The following is a 16,035-nucleotide window of genomic DNA, read 5'->3' on the forward strand; positions in this document are numbered from 1 at the left end:
CTCGGTCGGATCACGTGCGATAGCATTCCCGGATTGTTGAAATCCCGCCTGACTGGCGCTCGAATTCGGTTTGCCGTCACAAATTTGAAGTCTTGAAATTTAAAACCCATACCGACTAAAGAGTTCCCTCAGCCGATTCAATTACTTGGAGGCTGAACTTTGCATAAAGTGATCGATGTATAGTCATCCATGGATGTCAGTGAGTATTTCGGTTTCCATCGAAGATCATGAGATGTCTCTCCGCCTCGTACTCGTATGAGGCAGATCCCACCTCGGTACTTGTGTCAACAACCAAAGCCGGTCGCTGGTGGCTGAGATCCTTCGAACTTCAAAGGGCGTTTTGTGCTGTTCTGGCGGCCGCCACCCTTAAGCTTTAAACTTGGCCGCGTTGATTCAAGCCCCGACCACTTCTTAGTTGAACGTGAAGTTGAAGACATGAGACTGCCTTCTAACTTATGATAGTATGTCTTGTTGGACTTCATTCTAAAGGGTGAGCGTAAGTCGTACCTCCGTTTGGACTCCTGATCCCGAAAGGACTTGCCCGGACGTATTGGTGAGGAGGAGCATGCTCATGCGACCGTGGTTTTAGTCGGTGGCCTAGCCCTGAACCCTGGGTCATCTGAAAAGACGGACTCATCCTAATGTCTATGCATGGTCTAGCCTACTTGATGCCGGACCATTCGCTTCCCCACCCCCCGGCCTCTTCATTTCCTGGACGCATTTGCCTGGGTCTGTCGACTTTCGGCCATCAACGATTCACGCTCGCTAAGTCACTTGTGGAAGAGTCCGAACTCGCTTCAGCTAACAAACTGTCAGCGATTGCCAGGGCTTGACTGTGACTTGTGACTTGTAACCTGACCCCGGATGACGGGACAAGGGCGTTGCATTACTGCCCCAGGTTTTGAGTCCAAGGCCATGGTCCGTCAATCGCCCAGGTGAGTGCCCCGATCCCATATCCCTACGGTGAGTCCTCGTTCTCCTGTGCCCACTCTTCAACCTCCTTCCGCGTTTTATAGAGCACCAAGCTCGCTTTGAGCTTTGACACGCTTCGCTGGGTTGCTTGTGAACGCCATGGTCAACAGGAATTACTTCGTGTCGCAATCATGGGAAAGGATTTCTACACAAATACGTTTGAGTACGATCTCCTACTGAATCATGCCAACCAATATGTCAAGACTAATCCACAAGTAGTTCCACCACAATTATAGTCACCGCGACGACAGCCCTCAGTTTCTACAACTCCATTGAGTTGATCCTACTGATCTTCACCACTTTCACGTCCTATCGCGGCCTGTATTTCTGGTCGCTTCTGATTGCTACATCTGGCCTTATTCCTTACTGTATAGGCCTCGTTCTCCACTACTTCCGCCTTGGGAACAACCTTGCTGGATTGATAATCAACAATTATGGTTGGTGTGCTTTCGTCACTGGGCAGAGCGTTGTGCTCTATTCGAGGTTAGGAATAGTACTCGGAAGGGAGAACAATCGCATTCTCAAGTTTGTCAAGTGGATGATTATTATCGACGCGATATTGTTCCACGTCAGCACGACCGTTCTGGAGTTTGTCGGAAACTATGCGGATTCTCATGCAGTCCGACCTGCGTATCAGAAAGGATACATCTATATTGAAAAGATTCAAATGACCGGTTTCTGCATCCAGGAGTTCATCATTTCAGGGCTTTATGTGTGGAAAACACTAGACATCCTCAAAACGCAGGATAACGCTCCACGATCCGGCTCTACGACTTCAGACCACAGTCCCAAGAAACACGTACACCGTGTCATGCTTCAGCTTGTCATCATTAACGTCATCATCATCGCGCTTGATGTCTTACTCCTAGTCGTTGAGTATTACGACCTCCATATCGTCGAAATCTCCCTAAAGCCGTTCGTCTACAGTGTCAAGCTGAAGCTTGAGTTCGCTGTTCTGAGCAAACTGGTTGAGACATCATCGACCGTTCAAGCGAACAGACGAAGATTGAGTCTCACACCGGACCTATTTGACCCAAACGTGGCGTCATTCGACAGCACCCGCCCATTACCAGTACTGAAAAATGCAACAGGTACCGACGTGGAGTTTGCTGTAGATCCCACGCGCAAATCTGCAAATCTTCACCTGCGCACAACTTTATCCGCGACCTCTACCTCGGCCTCATCTCGACCGCAATGGATGGAGGACCTTGAAAAGTCAGACATATCGACTCACATCGAGAAGGTCGACAATGACAGTGAAGTAAGAAGAAGTGAGCCGCTAGCAGGACCTTTCTCGAAAGAGTATATGCAGGAAGATTCAGCCGATCTTGACCAGTACGAGCCCGCGAACTATCGAAAACTGAGGAAGGGATCAGATCTACTGTACGCAGACGCCCTTCTCGCGCTCTCCAAACGGAATCAGGGCGCATCATGAAATCGCCCGAAGCATTTGATTCGGAACCACTATCTTGATTCGAAAATTGTACATATATAGCAACCCTGCTAGGAGGAGGATAACACACCAATCCCTCCTTTTCACGACGTGCACGAGCAAAATACAAACTTATACCTCCAACAAATCCATCATCACCATCATTATTGCAAAAAGCCCTTCGTGATCTGTCAAAAACGCGTTTATACTTCTGTCCAGCATTCCGAAGAAAGTACTACGGAGCATCAGATAGTCTCAGATCAATGGAATTCAGAACAAAGGCCTTCTACCGTGCAATTACCAACGTGCATACCTTGTTGTGCATGCCCAACCCACCCCAACCCAATACGATATCGATTGTCGTTGGCATCGCTCTACTCGTTCCACGTTACGTCGTCCAAGGCATACCATTCCGGCAGCTCAACATTCCAGTCCTTGCCGAGCTCGTCGCCGAACAGAAATTGATCCCATCCTGGATTCACATCTGGACCGTCGATTCTGAACGGTGCATAAGCGAGGCCAGGGCCATTGTTATTGCCGTCGACACCGTTGTAAAAGTTGGCATCCATTTCGCCTTCGCCAGTGTTGACGTCCGTCCAGTCCTCCGTGGACGAGTGAGGCCATATGTCCGGGTAAGAGTACTCCGTACAGTCGGGGCCAGCGAACGCCTCATGGTCTGGTTTTAGCTGCTCCACTCGGACAGCGGATGCCATGTCGCCGTCTCGAATTGAATGGCCATTCGAACTGACTGGAGGGTTTAGCGGTGGATTTGCAATGCTGTTTGGTCCGTCAAATGCTGGTAACATGTTGTCGACGGTGTACTGCTCAATTCCAACCACCGGATCCAGATATGGTCGAATGGGCTGTATGGCTGACGGACCAAACTCGAGGTTGATAGTTCCGAAATACGGCATGATAACGACTCGCCGCCTGGGCTTGCCCTGCGGGATTCCCTTCTCCACTCCGATATGAGTATCTGCGAAACCCAAAGAATCATGACCAGCACCGTCATCAGCGTCATCGGCAACATCATCGTCAAAGAACGACCCCAGCTCAACCAGAACCTTCAAGCCCTGCTTACTGATAAAGCCGCCCTGACGCTGCGAGCGGTATCGGAAAAGGTCCTTCGTCTCCTCAACCAGCGCAAGACTCTCGGTGATTTCGTCCTGTCCCGGCCAAGCTACGAGGTTGTTTCGATCCCGCAGCACTTCCCCGGGGCACATAGCCTTGCACATCAGCAGGCCAACCAGCAGGATGCAGCCTGTCAGCACGCCCTGGAAGTCGTCGCAGTTGCACACGTACACAGCCATGGTCGGGTTTGCGCGTAGAAGATTGAAGATCCGGAGGACGCCGCGGCATCCTTGGAAGCACAGGATTCGGTTTTCTTGGTAGATGTCGATGGTGCCCATGTCGGGGCTGGGGCTTGTGTTATTGGTTGCCGTCGACGTTACGAGGTGTTCGTGGGAGGGCATGGGTTTGAGCATAAAGAGGAGGTGAAGGAAAGCTTGCGTTTGCCAGTACCAGAGCTGGGTCATCAGGTGTTCGTGGACGAAGAACGGGTCGCTCGGAATGGCTTCCACGTGGGTTTCCATGTTCCACCAACCAGGTGGCATGGTTGCGCCCGCTTCGATGAGTGAGGCTTGTAGATTCATAGTCTCAGCGTGCAGGACTGAGTCATCTATCCCTGAGCTTGCTCGGACGTTTCGGTCGTTGGTTTTTCCGGCTATGATTGCGACGATGCGTCGTAATGCGCGCATCTTGATATCGATGTTTGATGTATTGGGTTGGCTGCTGTCTACTTGTAGCCCTGCCTCATCTCTTAAGACAGCAAACGCTAGTTGATCGGTGAAGTTTTCGTCCATGTAGTAGGGAAATCCAAGAACCATGCTCATCAGGCGGTCGAGCTCGAGTATCGAGCCTAGAAACCTCTGTCGAACGACGAGTTGTGTGACATCTTCGCCTGTTTCTGTACTCACAGCGGACGTCTTTGCACCTTCCTCTGCATTTGGTACACCAGGAAATATCTGGCTGGGCCGTAGTTTCGTGTTTGGATCGACGAAGCCCATGGCCTTGGCGGCATGAATGGCTGTGCGGAGTATCAGGAAGGATTTGTGCACTTGATTGCCTTCGGCATACATCTTGCTTCGTGCCATCAGAAGTAGTAGGATGGACGGATCGTTCATGTAAGATGAATTCGCACTGGACGACAAGACCACGGAATCTACCGCTAGAACGATCCGATCCATCAGCTCCCCTGGAGGACAGGAGAGATGTAGTGGTGTATCGTCTATGCCAGATCGAAGTACTTGTAACGACATGGCTATGCCGAGTAGCCCTGTTGCAATCGCGATCGCATTGTCCTTCTGTGCTAGCTTTGAACGGACAAAATCTTGCAGGGAGATTGGAATAGGTTTACTTTTCGCGCCGCCAGCAACATTGCTGTCCATCGCAAGTGCTGTGTTGACATGTGCAGGCAGGTACTCGGCGTTCAGAAATACTTCATGTAGTGCAAAGGCTTGGTCACGCCAGGAGATCCACCAGTGTGTTGAGACCTCGAGGACTTCCATAATATATGGCTCCGAGGCGATGGTGGATAGCAATTTGTCGGAATCGGTGGCTGAAGCTTCGTCTGCAAATGTCAGAACTTGGAATTTCGAGCTGAGGTTATCGGGATCTATGGAGGTCTGGCTCATCTGATCTAGGTGAGTAAAACGCGAAGGGTCATCAGAGTCAACCTACCATGCTGTTGGAGAATACTTGAGACAAGACAGGGCTTGATGTTTTTAAGCCCATCTCATGCTCGAAAACACTTTGGAATGGCCTTCGGGTCTGGTCTGGTTTTATGGATGCCTTAGTTTGCGCAGACCCACAATCGCTTTTCTCGGGTGTCTCGTAATGATGTAGCACTGCGTTCATCGCCGCGACATAGTCGTAAGCTCCAATATGTTCAAAGTCCTGCATATCTGACACTCTTGAATTTGCTAAATGACTTCTTCCAGACTTCGGACGCTTTGCCAGTCGCTCGGCAATGGAATCAACCCTATCGACATGGATCTTGAATAATCTCGGACGGCCTGCAGGCTGATTCTCGATCACCCGGTCTTCACTACCACTTTCGGGAGAGTCAGATTGGATCCCAGATTGGTAACGACGACGCTTATAAATTCTTTTTGGTAGCTGAGACGGCGCTCCATCACTCTGCTCGCTATCTTTGGAGCTTCCCACGATGCCTTGAATCTCACAAGTGCGGCCGTGGCTAGTACACTCAATGCATTTGGTGGTAGACGTAATGGAGGCAACCGAGTCTAGTGTCTCCAATTGCTCTGATGGTATATGTTCAGAAACAGATTCTGCGGATGGTGGGTAGCTGCATTTGACCTTCCTACGACGACCTTGGACATCCGCATTAGCATTTTTCAGAGTCACTGATGGCTTCCGGGGTTATCTATCGCCAGGAAGGTGATCATAGAATTTGAACACACCGGTGAGAAGCAGAGGAAAGCAATCGTGAAAAAAATTAATTCTGAATCAGGGCTCGACCAAATCCTGAACCTTTAGATCTTGGAGCATCGAAGTGTACCTACATTCTCTGCACGACTTGGTCCCTTTCCGCATCTGCTTCAATGATGACGGCTTTTTATGAGTTGACGTCAAACCGCCATGTCGCTCAGAGGATCTTGGTACCGAGGCTGTAGCGGGCAGATGCATCGGTACGGTATCAGCAGTCATCTCCTCTAGATGGCGCAGCTAGATTATTTTTCAAGTCGTAGATTGTAACTGTGGCAAGGCCAAAAACCTCAAACCAAGGTGGTGTGATGTGGATCCCAATGAGCGTGACTATGAAGACGCAGATCCTGCATCAAGGGGGAGGACTCAGAATACTGCCATCTCAAGTAGATGGCCTGAGACGGCGGAGCATCTCGGCCGAAACGTGCAGCCTTGCCAACCTTGGTAGCCTCGCCAGCCAGGCCTTGTTTGTGACGCTTGGCTTGGTCTTTAGGCCATCAACTCCTCAGTGCTTTTGATCATTGACATGCCTAGGGTTGCTTGAGACAGTGCAACTAGTCAATCAAAGGACCATTACAACACCAGAATCACTAAAGGTGCTCCTCGTGACGGGGTTGAGTACTTGTAAATTCGGTGGAAGTTAACGCCAAGAGTTTTGGCTTGTTAGCGCCTTTTCTGAGTTGTTGCTAGGCGGCGGGCAGCGAAGAAATCTTTCGTCTTTCAAGTTCTCAAGACCAGGATCTAAGTATCAAAACTGATCCACCTTTCGGAGTTCTGCCTTACATACTCTTGAAAATTCCACATGTCACAACATGTCTGATACAAATTCCCGAAAGCGATCCAGATCGGCCGGTAGGTCAGGATCTGATGGCGACTCGTCAGATGATGATGATTTTGGCCCAGCCTTGCCCTCTTCAGTCCCGCCCAAGAAGAAGCGCAAACTGCCCTACGAGTCCCTCTATGTCGATGCTTTGCCTCGAGGACTGAAGTACTCCAAGTCGTTGATGCACAAAGATCAGCTCTCTACTATTACTGTTGCTCCCTCGCCAGCAGATTTTGTTATTACAACTTCTGTGGATGGAGTAGTCAAGTTCTGGAAGAAGGTGGCAACTGGTATTGAATTTGCCAAGGAATATCGAGCGCATGAAGGTCGGATAGTCAGCTCTAGTGTGAGCACTGATGGTGGACTCTTCGCGACTGCTGGTTATGAAGACGATAATACCATCAAGATCTTCGATGTCATCACATTCGATCTGCTGTCTATTCTGAATCTCGATCAAGCAGCCTCCTGCATATGCTGGGTACATCGAAGAGGTGCAGTCCCTCTCTTGGCAGCTGGAGTAGGGAAGGCGATACATCTCTACGATGGACGAGGTAATTCGTCGACACCTCTCCATGTCATTCCTGCTCTTCATCGGGCCCCAATAGTGGCCTTGGCTTACAATCCTGCTTTCGACTGTGTGGTGTCAGCCGATTCGACAGGCATGATTGAATACTGGCAGCCAGGAGACAGTTATGAAAAGCCAGACAATGTCTTCAAAATGAAGGCAACGACAAACCTATTTGACTTCAAGAAGGCTAAATCAGCGCCCGCAAGCATCACCATATCACCATCTGGCCACCAATTTGCGACGATATCTTTTCCCGACAGAAAGGTACGCGTGTTCGATTTCGCCTCCGGAAAATTGTATCGCTCCTATGACGAGTCCATTGAAACTATTACTGCTATGCAACAAGCGGGCACTGCACTTCAGAAGCTGGAGGAAGTGGAATTTGGACGCAGATTGGCAGTTGAACGCGATCTCGACAATGCAGTGATCCGGCCTAGGATCAATGTTGTGTTCGACGAGTCGGGTCATTTCATTGCCTATGGCTCGTTGCTCGGTGTGAAGGTCATCAACACCCTCACCAATCGGGTTATGAAAGCATATGGGAAAGATGAACCGTTCCGAACATTGAACGTGGCTTTGTACCAAGGAGCACCGCAGAAGAAGGATGTGGTGACCATCTCCATGGCTGCAAGTTCGAATCCCTTGCTGAGCGAAGCGGAGGAAAGAGATCCCATGCTTTTTGCCACTGGTTACGGGAAGGTTCGGTTCTACATGTTTACCAATGAAACAGAAATCACCAAATCGACTAGAGATGTCCAGAACGAGAAACCTCGAGTTATTAGTGGTAAGAAGAAAGAAGAAAAGCAGACCCAGAGCGGCACGTCGGCGGTGCTACATACCAACTATGGAGATATCCATATTCGATTATTCCCGGACAAGGCACCGAAGGCAGTGGAGAACTTTGTGACGCACTCGCGAAACGGATACTACAATAACACGATCTTCCACCGAGTTATCCGTAAATTCATGATTCAGGGTGGCGATCCGCTAGGAGATGGGACTGGAGGAGAAAGTATCTGGGGTAAAGAATTCGCTGACGAGTTCTCGGATTTGAAGCATGACAAGCCATACACGGTGAGCATGGCAAATGCTGGTCCCGGAACCAATGGGTCACAGTTTTTTATCACAACTGAAAAGACACCTTGGCTGGACAACAAGCATACCATATTTGGTCGAGCATACCAAGGGCTGGATGTGGTCCATCAGATTGAGAATTCCAAAGTGCGGAAAGAAAGGCCAGAGGAGGACATTAAGATAGTCAACATCTCTATTACTTAAAGAAGGTTAATCAATCCTGGTGATGCCCTTACGAGAGACAAGAGACACGCATAAAGTGTTCTCCTCCACAAAGTCCAAAATGGAAAAAAAAAGAAAATTGTAAATATTAGAGAATACAGTGCGGATTCAAACAACCAAAATTTCTGACTGTTGAAGATACACAATCGGGGGAGTTTAGAGAGTAGCTAGAATCGCCATACATCATTTTACACGCAGTAAGTGACGAGAGGGTCCATTTGTCGCCGGATGAGCAAGAGGATACGCGGGCACTATTTATCAGGCCAAGGGGCAGAGAAAGTGATTCTGTGTTCAAGTCATATTTGGTTGGATTTCGCGCTGTATTGAGAGCAAGACTCTGGGATTAAAATATATGTGTTTCCCTTTTCAGGAGTGGAGGGTAATTGTAGGGGATGGCGCCCATAGTGAAGCTATCGTCACCTGTCCACTCACTTTCAGGCGGATTGTACAGAAAGAAGTGAGGCGGAGATGAATGACAAGATTGACCACCAAGAAAGAATTGTGTTATTCTCCTCAAAGGATATATTCTCTTGTTCAGACTGATTTATGTCAATGTCCATTGTTGGAAAATATTCAGTGAGGATGTTCTCACGAGGCTGTAACCCTCCAACCTCGACCACTGTAATCCAGCTGAGATATCCACAATTTTCATTTCTCCGCATTCCGAGAGGAGAACGGTTCCTTCCACTTTTTTCCCTCGCTACAGCAAGCACCACTGGCAGCCTACATTCCTCAAGCGCGTCTTGACCAACCACGCGTCTGGCACTTCCTGCCTCGACCGCCAATATGGTCAAGCTGAGGGTCGTAGCCAGAATCATCTCAGAAGATGATTACTTGGCCGACCTCCCCCAGACGTCTCAAAAAACTCCCAGAAACGAAAAGCGGTTACTGGTCACCGTCCGAGATCCGTACACATGGCAAATTGGCACTCTTGCTCGCGAGATCGAGAGAGCCTACAAGAGCACTTATCAACGGTGAATACCCCTCCTGACCGCAACGCAGCCTGTGAGGTCTAACTCAGATTCCGCAGTGATCTCCCTCCGATCAAGTACTTGAAGGACGTCGAAGATGATTGCGACCTTGACCTGTACTCTTCTGTCGCAGACCTACTTCTCGACGAGGGCAAAGCTAAAAAAGATGGCAATGACCAACGAGTCACGATAAAAGTCATATTGGAACAAGGAAGAGCAGTTCGTGAAGGATCCGTTGCAGTTGGCAATTTGTTGGCGGACCCGCACTTTCACTTTCAACACCAAAAGTCTTTACGGCCACCGGTCCCCAAATTTCCCGATGTCCTTTCTTCACTTGGGAAGCGGCCACATCCCCGAGAGGATTCTATTCCCACCATTGCAAAGAGATCGAAACAGCTGGAAGAACTCCAAACACTACGAGAAGAGAGCCTGATATCATCGATCGAGCGGGATACCCATGCGACATCAGTCGATGTTATTGAAGCCACACAGCCCTCTTCGCGACAAAATGGCACTGATTGGCAAGTTTCTGACCACAATGTCAAGGCTGAATCGCCCGAGTATTGGAAATCATGGCAGGACATGCCGGATGCAAGTGTCGATGAGCTCGAGCAATTGCAGCAAGAACCAACAGGCTTCATACCTCGCCACCGAGCTGGTAAACAGGTAAACAAACCTCAAATCAATCCAGAGCTTCAGGGTCTCGATCCTCAACCTGTCCAGCTCCCTTCTCACGAACGCCTCCAGCATTCTCATGCACCCATCACTCCACCGATGGAGCCTTCTCGCCGCCCTTCGAGCTCTTCTAGACCTTCGGTTTCAGCCAGGAAGAACCCAAACCCGTCGCCTTGGGGACGGTCGTCTAAATCGGCGAGAAGATTTAAGAACCCGTCAAGGAGGGATGTCTACGACTACCCAGAGTCTGAGATTGATGACTCGCAGATGTCACCCAGATCGAGAATGGCAACTCTCCGCCAGCAAAAGTCCAGTGACCGTCTCTCGCGCATCGAGAATCAGAAATCACCGGAGCTTGGAGACGATGCAGCAGAACGCTTAAGCATCTCTCAAGCGATGAACCTCCTGGATAACAATTCTGGCTTCGACGATAGTGCAGCTCCAGAAGACTCAATATACCCCACAAGCTCACTGCTCAATGGCAACGAGCTTGCTACTCGTGATCGCGCGAACGACTTAATTCATGAGGACACGGATCAGAATATCGAGCCAAGAGATATGAGGGACGATAACCATGAGGATGCTAATGATGCGGATCTCTCTGATGCTGCACAAGATGACTATGAAAAGGAGAACATGCCTGTTCAGCGACCCGTAGTCAAGACTCCGAAGAAACCGTTAATTGGCCAGCATACAACGCCACGATCGGCACTGGAGTCCGATGTCAACTCAACCTCTGCGAATACAGCCTCGGCCAAAAAGAGAAATCGTGCTAAGAGGCAGACACCAAATGGTGTAAACAATGATGGAAAAGCGTCTGCAAAGGTCGACCACGAAGGACTGGACACTCCAGATCTTGGAGAGACCAATGAATCCGTCCGCCGCAACTCCGGAAATGAGAGAGACACACCCACTCTAGACAGTCCAGGTGAACAGCTCTCACAATCCTTGCAAGAATCGACTCGCAAGTTGTCATCTATGCATGCTTTAAAAGACAAACTTGAGGCTAGCGGACAATTATCATCTTCGCCCTTGGCCAATGTCATCAAGAGCGATGACGACGATGAAATTAAATCCAAGAAGAGTGAAAAATTGGCCAAAAAAGCCGCAAAAACCAAAGTGAACGGAAGTGCAGCATCTTCGAAATCGTCGAAGCGACCGCGGAAGAGCAGAAACAGCGACATCAACGCCGGCCCTCCCTCGGTCAGTGTTGAAATAGTCGAGCAAACAGCAGTTCCATCAAGCCCCGTCTCCAAACCTCTGCCCAATTGGGGATCCGAATCAACAACGGTCGAGAAACCTCAGCGTTCTGTTCCAAATCAGACACACTCCTTGACTGTGGACAACAACAGCAATTCCAGAAAGAGTCCATCCGTGGCTACAGGTCTGACCTTGGAGGAAATCAAAATCATGGAGAGTCGGCAAAATTGGACCCAAGAGCAATTTGCAGAGAACAAGAAGAAGCAACAACTGGAAGCGAAGCACTATGCAGCAGAACAAAAGAAGAAAGAAGCCAATTTGAGGAGAGAAAGCTCGGGGAAGCAGTCAGCCCCAAAGCCAAAGCTAACTTTACTGCCCGCAACCGAGCCGCCGCCTGCCACTGTTCCGTCGCGTAAAGCCAGTGCTATCAGAAGGAGTCTTTCGACGGATGAGGAGGTTGGGTCGGCGAAGACAAAGAAAGGTTTGGATGAAAGCGCTTCAGTCGATGCAAAATCAACCGCTTCAACTAAAAAGTCTGCTTCAGCAAAGAAAGACGAAGTGAAGGCTTCCGCGAAACCTCCCATCGAGACCCTCTTTAAGACTCCTTCCAAAACGTCTACCAAGACTACATCGGTGAAGTCGGTCCCGAAGGACGCCGCAAAGACTCCTGGCATCTCGAAAACGGATAGCAAAAGTCTGAGTGCTTCAAATCAGAAGAAATCAGCAGCAAAATCAGAGCCTACGCCCAACACCGCCACGAGTCCCTCCTCCAAAACTAAGGTAACAAAAGCTCCCGTTACAACAATCCGGGGTGCAAAAAGTCTCAAAGACCTTCGTCAAGTGATGAAGAGCGCACAAGAGCCCCGAATTCCGGTGACAGCAACAACTTCTCGGGCCTCCTCAATCTTACCTTCTCATAAGCGTTCCGCCCTCAACTCCGCCAGTGACGATGATAGTGACGAATCAGAAAGCAGTAGTGGTGATGAAAGCGAGGATGCAAATGTACGAGATAAAGAAGCTATGCAGCAGCAATCAGTGCAGAAAAAGGCTATCGGCGCTGCAGAGAAAGGCCAAGGCTCTCGAATCAAGACTCCAGCACAGGGGAAACAGGCAAAAGCTACTATCAACGCAAAATCAGAAGTGAAAACATCATCATCCGGGTCAAGCGAGGACACTGATGAAGATGAATATGAACGCAGGCAGACGCAAGTAGCTCGGAGCAGAAAAGCTGCAGACGCCGTCGCTCGAGCAAGATCTAGTTCATCTCGTCCTATCGCATCTTCACTGACTGGCATCGCTCGCCCTGACCCAAGTATTCGCGACGCGAGCGTCGACCCGTCGTCTTCCAACGATGATGACGAAGAGCTTTAGAAAAGCAAACCCTTAACAAAAACGATACGCTCGATTCCGCCAGTGTGCCACAGCGCCAGGCCAAAGGAGGGAGGAGTGGACTGTCAGCACCAGGCACTAGACGGTGTTGGTCGTCGATTGATCAGTCGCAGGGAATATGGAGCTTGAGCATTGGACCTTGGAGGTAACCTGGGAGACTATACACCAAATAAGGCGGGCGAAATATCTCAGTGATAGAGGAAGCTTGACTCATAGGTACTCTAGCTAGTATGCCAGACCTTCAATCGTGTTGAATATCACAGAGAATGAATGAATGAAAAGCTCTTTTCCTTGGTAGGAAGACAACATAAAATTGAGTCTCAAAATTCTGATGGTCTCACTTCAGAAGAATAGGATTTTCTACTTTGTTGCTCAGCGCTCTGCTCTGTGCTCCTCACACTTGGATGGATTTCAAGTCATGTCCCGAACTTAAGGCAAGGGATTTAATCCATTGCCGTGAAGGATAGATAGCAATGCAAGTGCCGACTCCACATACCTAGGTAGACATACATAATCCTAAGATGCGGGCGGAAGCTTCATGCATAGTCCCTCCCATGCGAGTCGAGTGTAGCAGAATAAAAAGCATAGCAGCATCATAATCCCGCAACACACACAAAAAAACAAGTTCGTACTTTATAGAAGAAATCTAGTCTAAGAAACCCGTGAATTCTTGAGGGAATGTTTGCTTTTAGTCTCCGGATCGTCTCGTCTCACTGATTGATGGAACCTAACAACTACATAGTTAACTTAGAGTATGCAATTTCTTTATCTAGCTGGTGGCGCTATCTATGGCACATCCACCAGCTCCCAAGGGCGCTTTCTTTCCCACGTACTACGAAGTAAGTTACAGCATGAGTTCCCGTCATGTCATATCTCATTGCTCAGAGCAGAGTTCTGCCTGAGCAGCGACCGACACACCTTGGATCGCCCAAAGTCTGTGATTAATGGTTACAATGTTCTGCTGCGAGGCCTCGATCAAACCTGGAAGTCAGGAGTTCTTGTCTCCACGCCCACTACGTTCAACAATCCTCTTAGCTATGTGCTCGATCGTGGCCTGAATTTCTGCGCTTGTTCCTGCCTTGTCGACGGGAGTCGGAGTGTACGTAGCTTGAGTGTACCCACTAGGAGTGTGCTGTGGTCTTTTCTGCTTCATCCCAAGATCGGCTGATAGTGCTTTCGTTACGCTTCGGCATGCCATGCAATTCATTCTCGAGAGTCATTTCATCCCATGTCAACACGTCTGACGTCTTCACCACTACTCGCAGCATCTCTTTTCACTACCATCCCCACAGGGGGTGGTGGCAGAGCCTCCATGAGCAAAAGCAAGGCTATCCGTATCTCCACCACTGCCAAAATCTTTCGAGGATGCGGGCTTTCAAGAGCTCTCAGGCTCAACAGTGTTTCCAGCAACAATGTTCGCCCAACCAATCAAACGCCAATGCTTTTCAATACGTCTGCTGAGAGCGATCTTCTCGCCAATAGCTGTGCAAGCAGGGTTGGTGAGTGTCAATTTCGCAGCATCGGCTTTGACGCCCATAACTTTCGCACCCGTTGCTGTCGAACCGATATTTACCATGAGAACCTCGTTCTTCGCCAATTTAGCGACCTTGGCCTGCTTGCCATCGGCAGTCTTGACACCTAGCAGTCTGCGGAGGAGGAAGTAGTTGACTTCGAGTTCCATGTAGATTTCCGGAAGTTGGCCTCGGAGACCCAGTACGTGTCCGACAAGACGATCGGCTCGGCAAAGAGTGGGATCAATGCGTGTTCCCACGCCAATGAGACCGCCAGGGACGGCGAACTTGAGATCGTTGTGTTCTGCATATAGAGAGACAACGCGTGACATGATGGGTTTACAGATGGTCTGGCCCTGTGCGTCCTTGGTGATAATGCCAGGTCGGATCTCAATTTCGTCACCGAGCTTCAACACGCCGGTCAAGATCGATCCACCAGCCACACCTCCTTTCAGGTCTTCAATCTCAGCGCCGGGCTTGTTAACATCAAAAGATCGGATAACGATCATGTGAGGAGCATCTTGGAAATTTCGGATGGGGACTGGGATCTTGGTGACGAGATATTCGTTGATTGCATCGATATTATACTTGAGTTGTGCAGAGATGGGAATGATGGGTGATCCGTCAGCGACTGTGCCTTTGATGAATTTCAGAATCGACTCGAAGTGAGATTGTGCGCCTTCCTCCCGCATGAGGTCGACTTTGTTCTGGAGGATGATGATGTGGTTCAATTTCATGATTTCAATAGCTGCGAGATGCTCCGAAGTCTGGGGTTGCGGGCAGCTTTCGTTGCCGGCGATGAGTAGCAGGGCAGCGTCCATGACAGCGGCACCTGACAACATGGTGCTCATGAGAATATCGTGGCCAGGGCAATCCACAAAGGAGACATGACGTAACAGACGGTAGGTGCCACCGCAGCCTTCTCGCTCACAGGGAGGATCAACCTCCTTCTCTGACTTGTAGCTCTTGTAACATGTGGGCCGAGGGCATGCCTCATTGTCACACTTGTAGATCTTTGCATTGGCATAACCCAATTTGATGGTGATGTTCCGCTCCAATTCGTTCTTGAACCGGACCGTCTGGACACCGGAAATAGCCTTGACGACCGTCGATTTCCCGTGAGCGACATGGCCGATGGTACCGATATTTATGGTGGCCTGTCGGGAGATGATTTCAGGTGACAGAGGAGTGAGAGTAGAGAGATCGAGGTCTTTGGGTTCAGGTTGTTCGGGGAGAATAGGACGAGCGACCTGGGTTTCTGGGATGGCCGCAGAGGTGTTTTTCTTTAGGGACGACTTGGGTGGTTGATTAGTTTCTTCTACATCATCGACGTCGTTCTCCTCTCCAGGGGGGCTCCCTGGCTGCGAGAACTCATCGTCGGATGGTAAATCGCCGTTGGTAGCCATGATTGCGGTTGAGTAAATGGGCCTGAGTGGCGGTTGCGAAGGGATTGCGGGAGTGATATTGGCTCTTTCTGGAGCGCCGGAGGAAAGAACCAATGTATGTCAGGGCTCAATGTCGGTAATGGTAATGTCGTTGGCGAGTGCGAGTGTAAGGGGTTTCTTCGTTCTATGAGCTTTTCTTGGTGATGGATGGAGGGGTTGAACACATTGACACTGAGTGTCCGGAGTAGGAAATTTAGATATCCCAATGCCAAGAACATGAACTTGACTCATTTGTGGCCTTTTAAA

General features: G+C 49.6%; 5 protein-coding genes across 5 annotated transcripts; 3 read left to right on the forward strand and 2 right to left on the reverse strand.

The window, feature by feature from the left end:
- Positions 1 to 1,103: 1,103 nt before the first annotated feature.
- Positions 1,104 to 2,407, forward strand: LTR84_000040 (uncharacterized protein; the record flags this gene model as incomplete). Its single annotated transcript, XM_064843671.1, has 2 exons — positions 1,104 to 1,135; positions 1,192 to 2,407. The coding sequence occupies 2 exons, from the start codon at positions 1,104 to 1,106 to the stop codon at positions 2,405 to 2,407; spliced, it is 1,248 nt and encodes a 415-aa protein (XP_064711531.1).
- A 371-nt stretch (positions 2,408 to 2,778) lies between these two features.
- LTR84_000041 (uncharacterized protein) lies at positions 2,779 to 5,365 on the reverse strand (the record flags this gene model as incomplete). The annotated part of the gene is made up of 2 exons (XM_064843672.1): positions 2,779 to 5,097; positions 5,144 to 5,365. 2 exons carry the CDS (start codon positions 5,363 to 5,365, stop codon positions 2,779 to 2,781), a joined length of 2,541 nt encoding a protein of 846 aa, XP_064711532.1.
- Positions 5,366 to 6,723: 1,358 nt separating this feature from the next.
- On the forward strand, positions 6,724 to 8,580 carry LTR84_000042 (uncharacterized protein; the record flags this gene model as incomplete). The annotated part of the gene is made up of 1 exon (XM_064843673.1): positions 6,724 to 8,580. The coding sequence occupies one exon, from the start codon at positions 6,724 to 6,726 to the stop codon at positions 8,578 to 8,580; it is 1,857 nt and encodes a 618-aa protein (XP_064711533.1).
- An 804-nt stretch (positions 8,581 to 9,384) lies between these two features.
- Positions 9,385 to 12,815, forward strand: LTR84_000043 (uncharacterized protein; the record flags this gene model as incomplete). The annotated part of the gene is made up of 2 exons (XM_064843674.1): positions 9,385 to 9,572; positions 9,629 to 12,815. The coding sequence occupies 2 exons, from the start codon at positions 9,385 to 9,387 to the stop codon at positions 12,813 to 12,815; spliced, it is 3,375 nt and encodes a 1,124-aa protein (XP_064711534.1).
- A 1,393-nt stretch (positions 12,816 to 14,208) lies between these two features.
- On the reverse strand, positions 14,209 to 15,750 carry GCD11 (eukaryotic translation initiation factor 2 subunit gamma; the record flags this gene model as incomplete). Its single annotated transcript, XM_064843675.1, has 1 exon — positions 14,209 to 15,750. One exon carries the CDS (start codon positions 15,748 to 15,750, stop codon positions 14,209 to 14,211), a length of 1,542 nt encoding a protein of 513 aa, XP_064711535.1.
- Positions 15,751 to 16,035: the final 285 nt, after the last annotated feature.

This window comes from Exophiala bonariae (assembly GCF_035927105.1).
Source record: "Exophiala bonariae strain CCFEE 5792 chromosome Unknown scaffold_1, whole genome shotgun sequence".
NCBI lineage: Eukaryota > Fungi > Ascomycota > Eurotiomycetes > Chaetothyriales > Herpotrichiellaceae > Exophiala > Exophiala bonariae.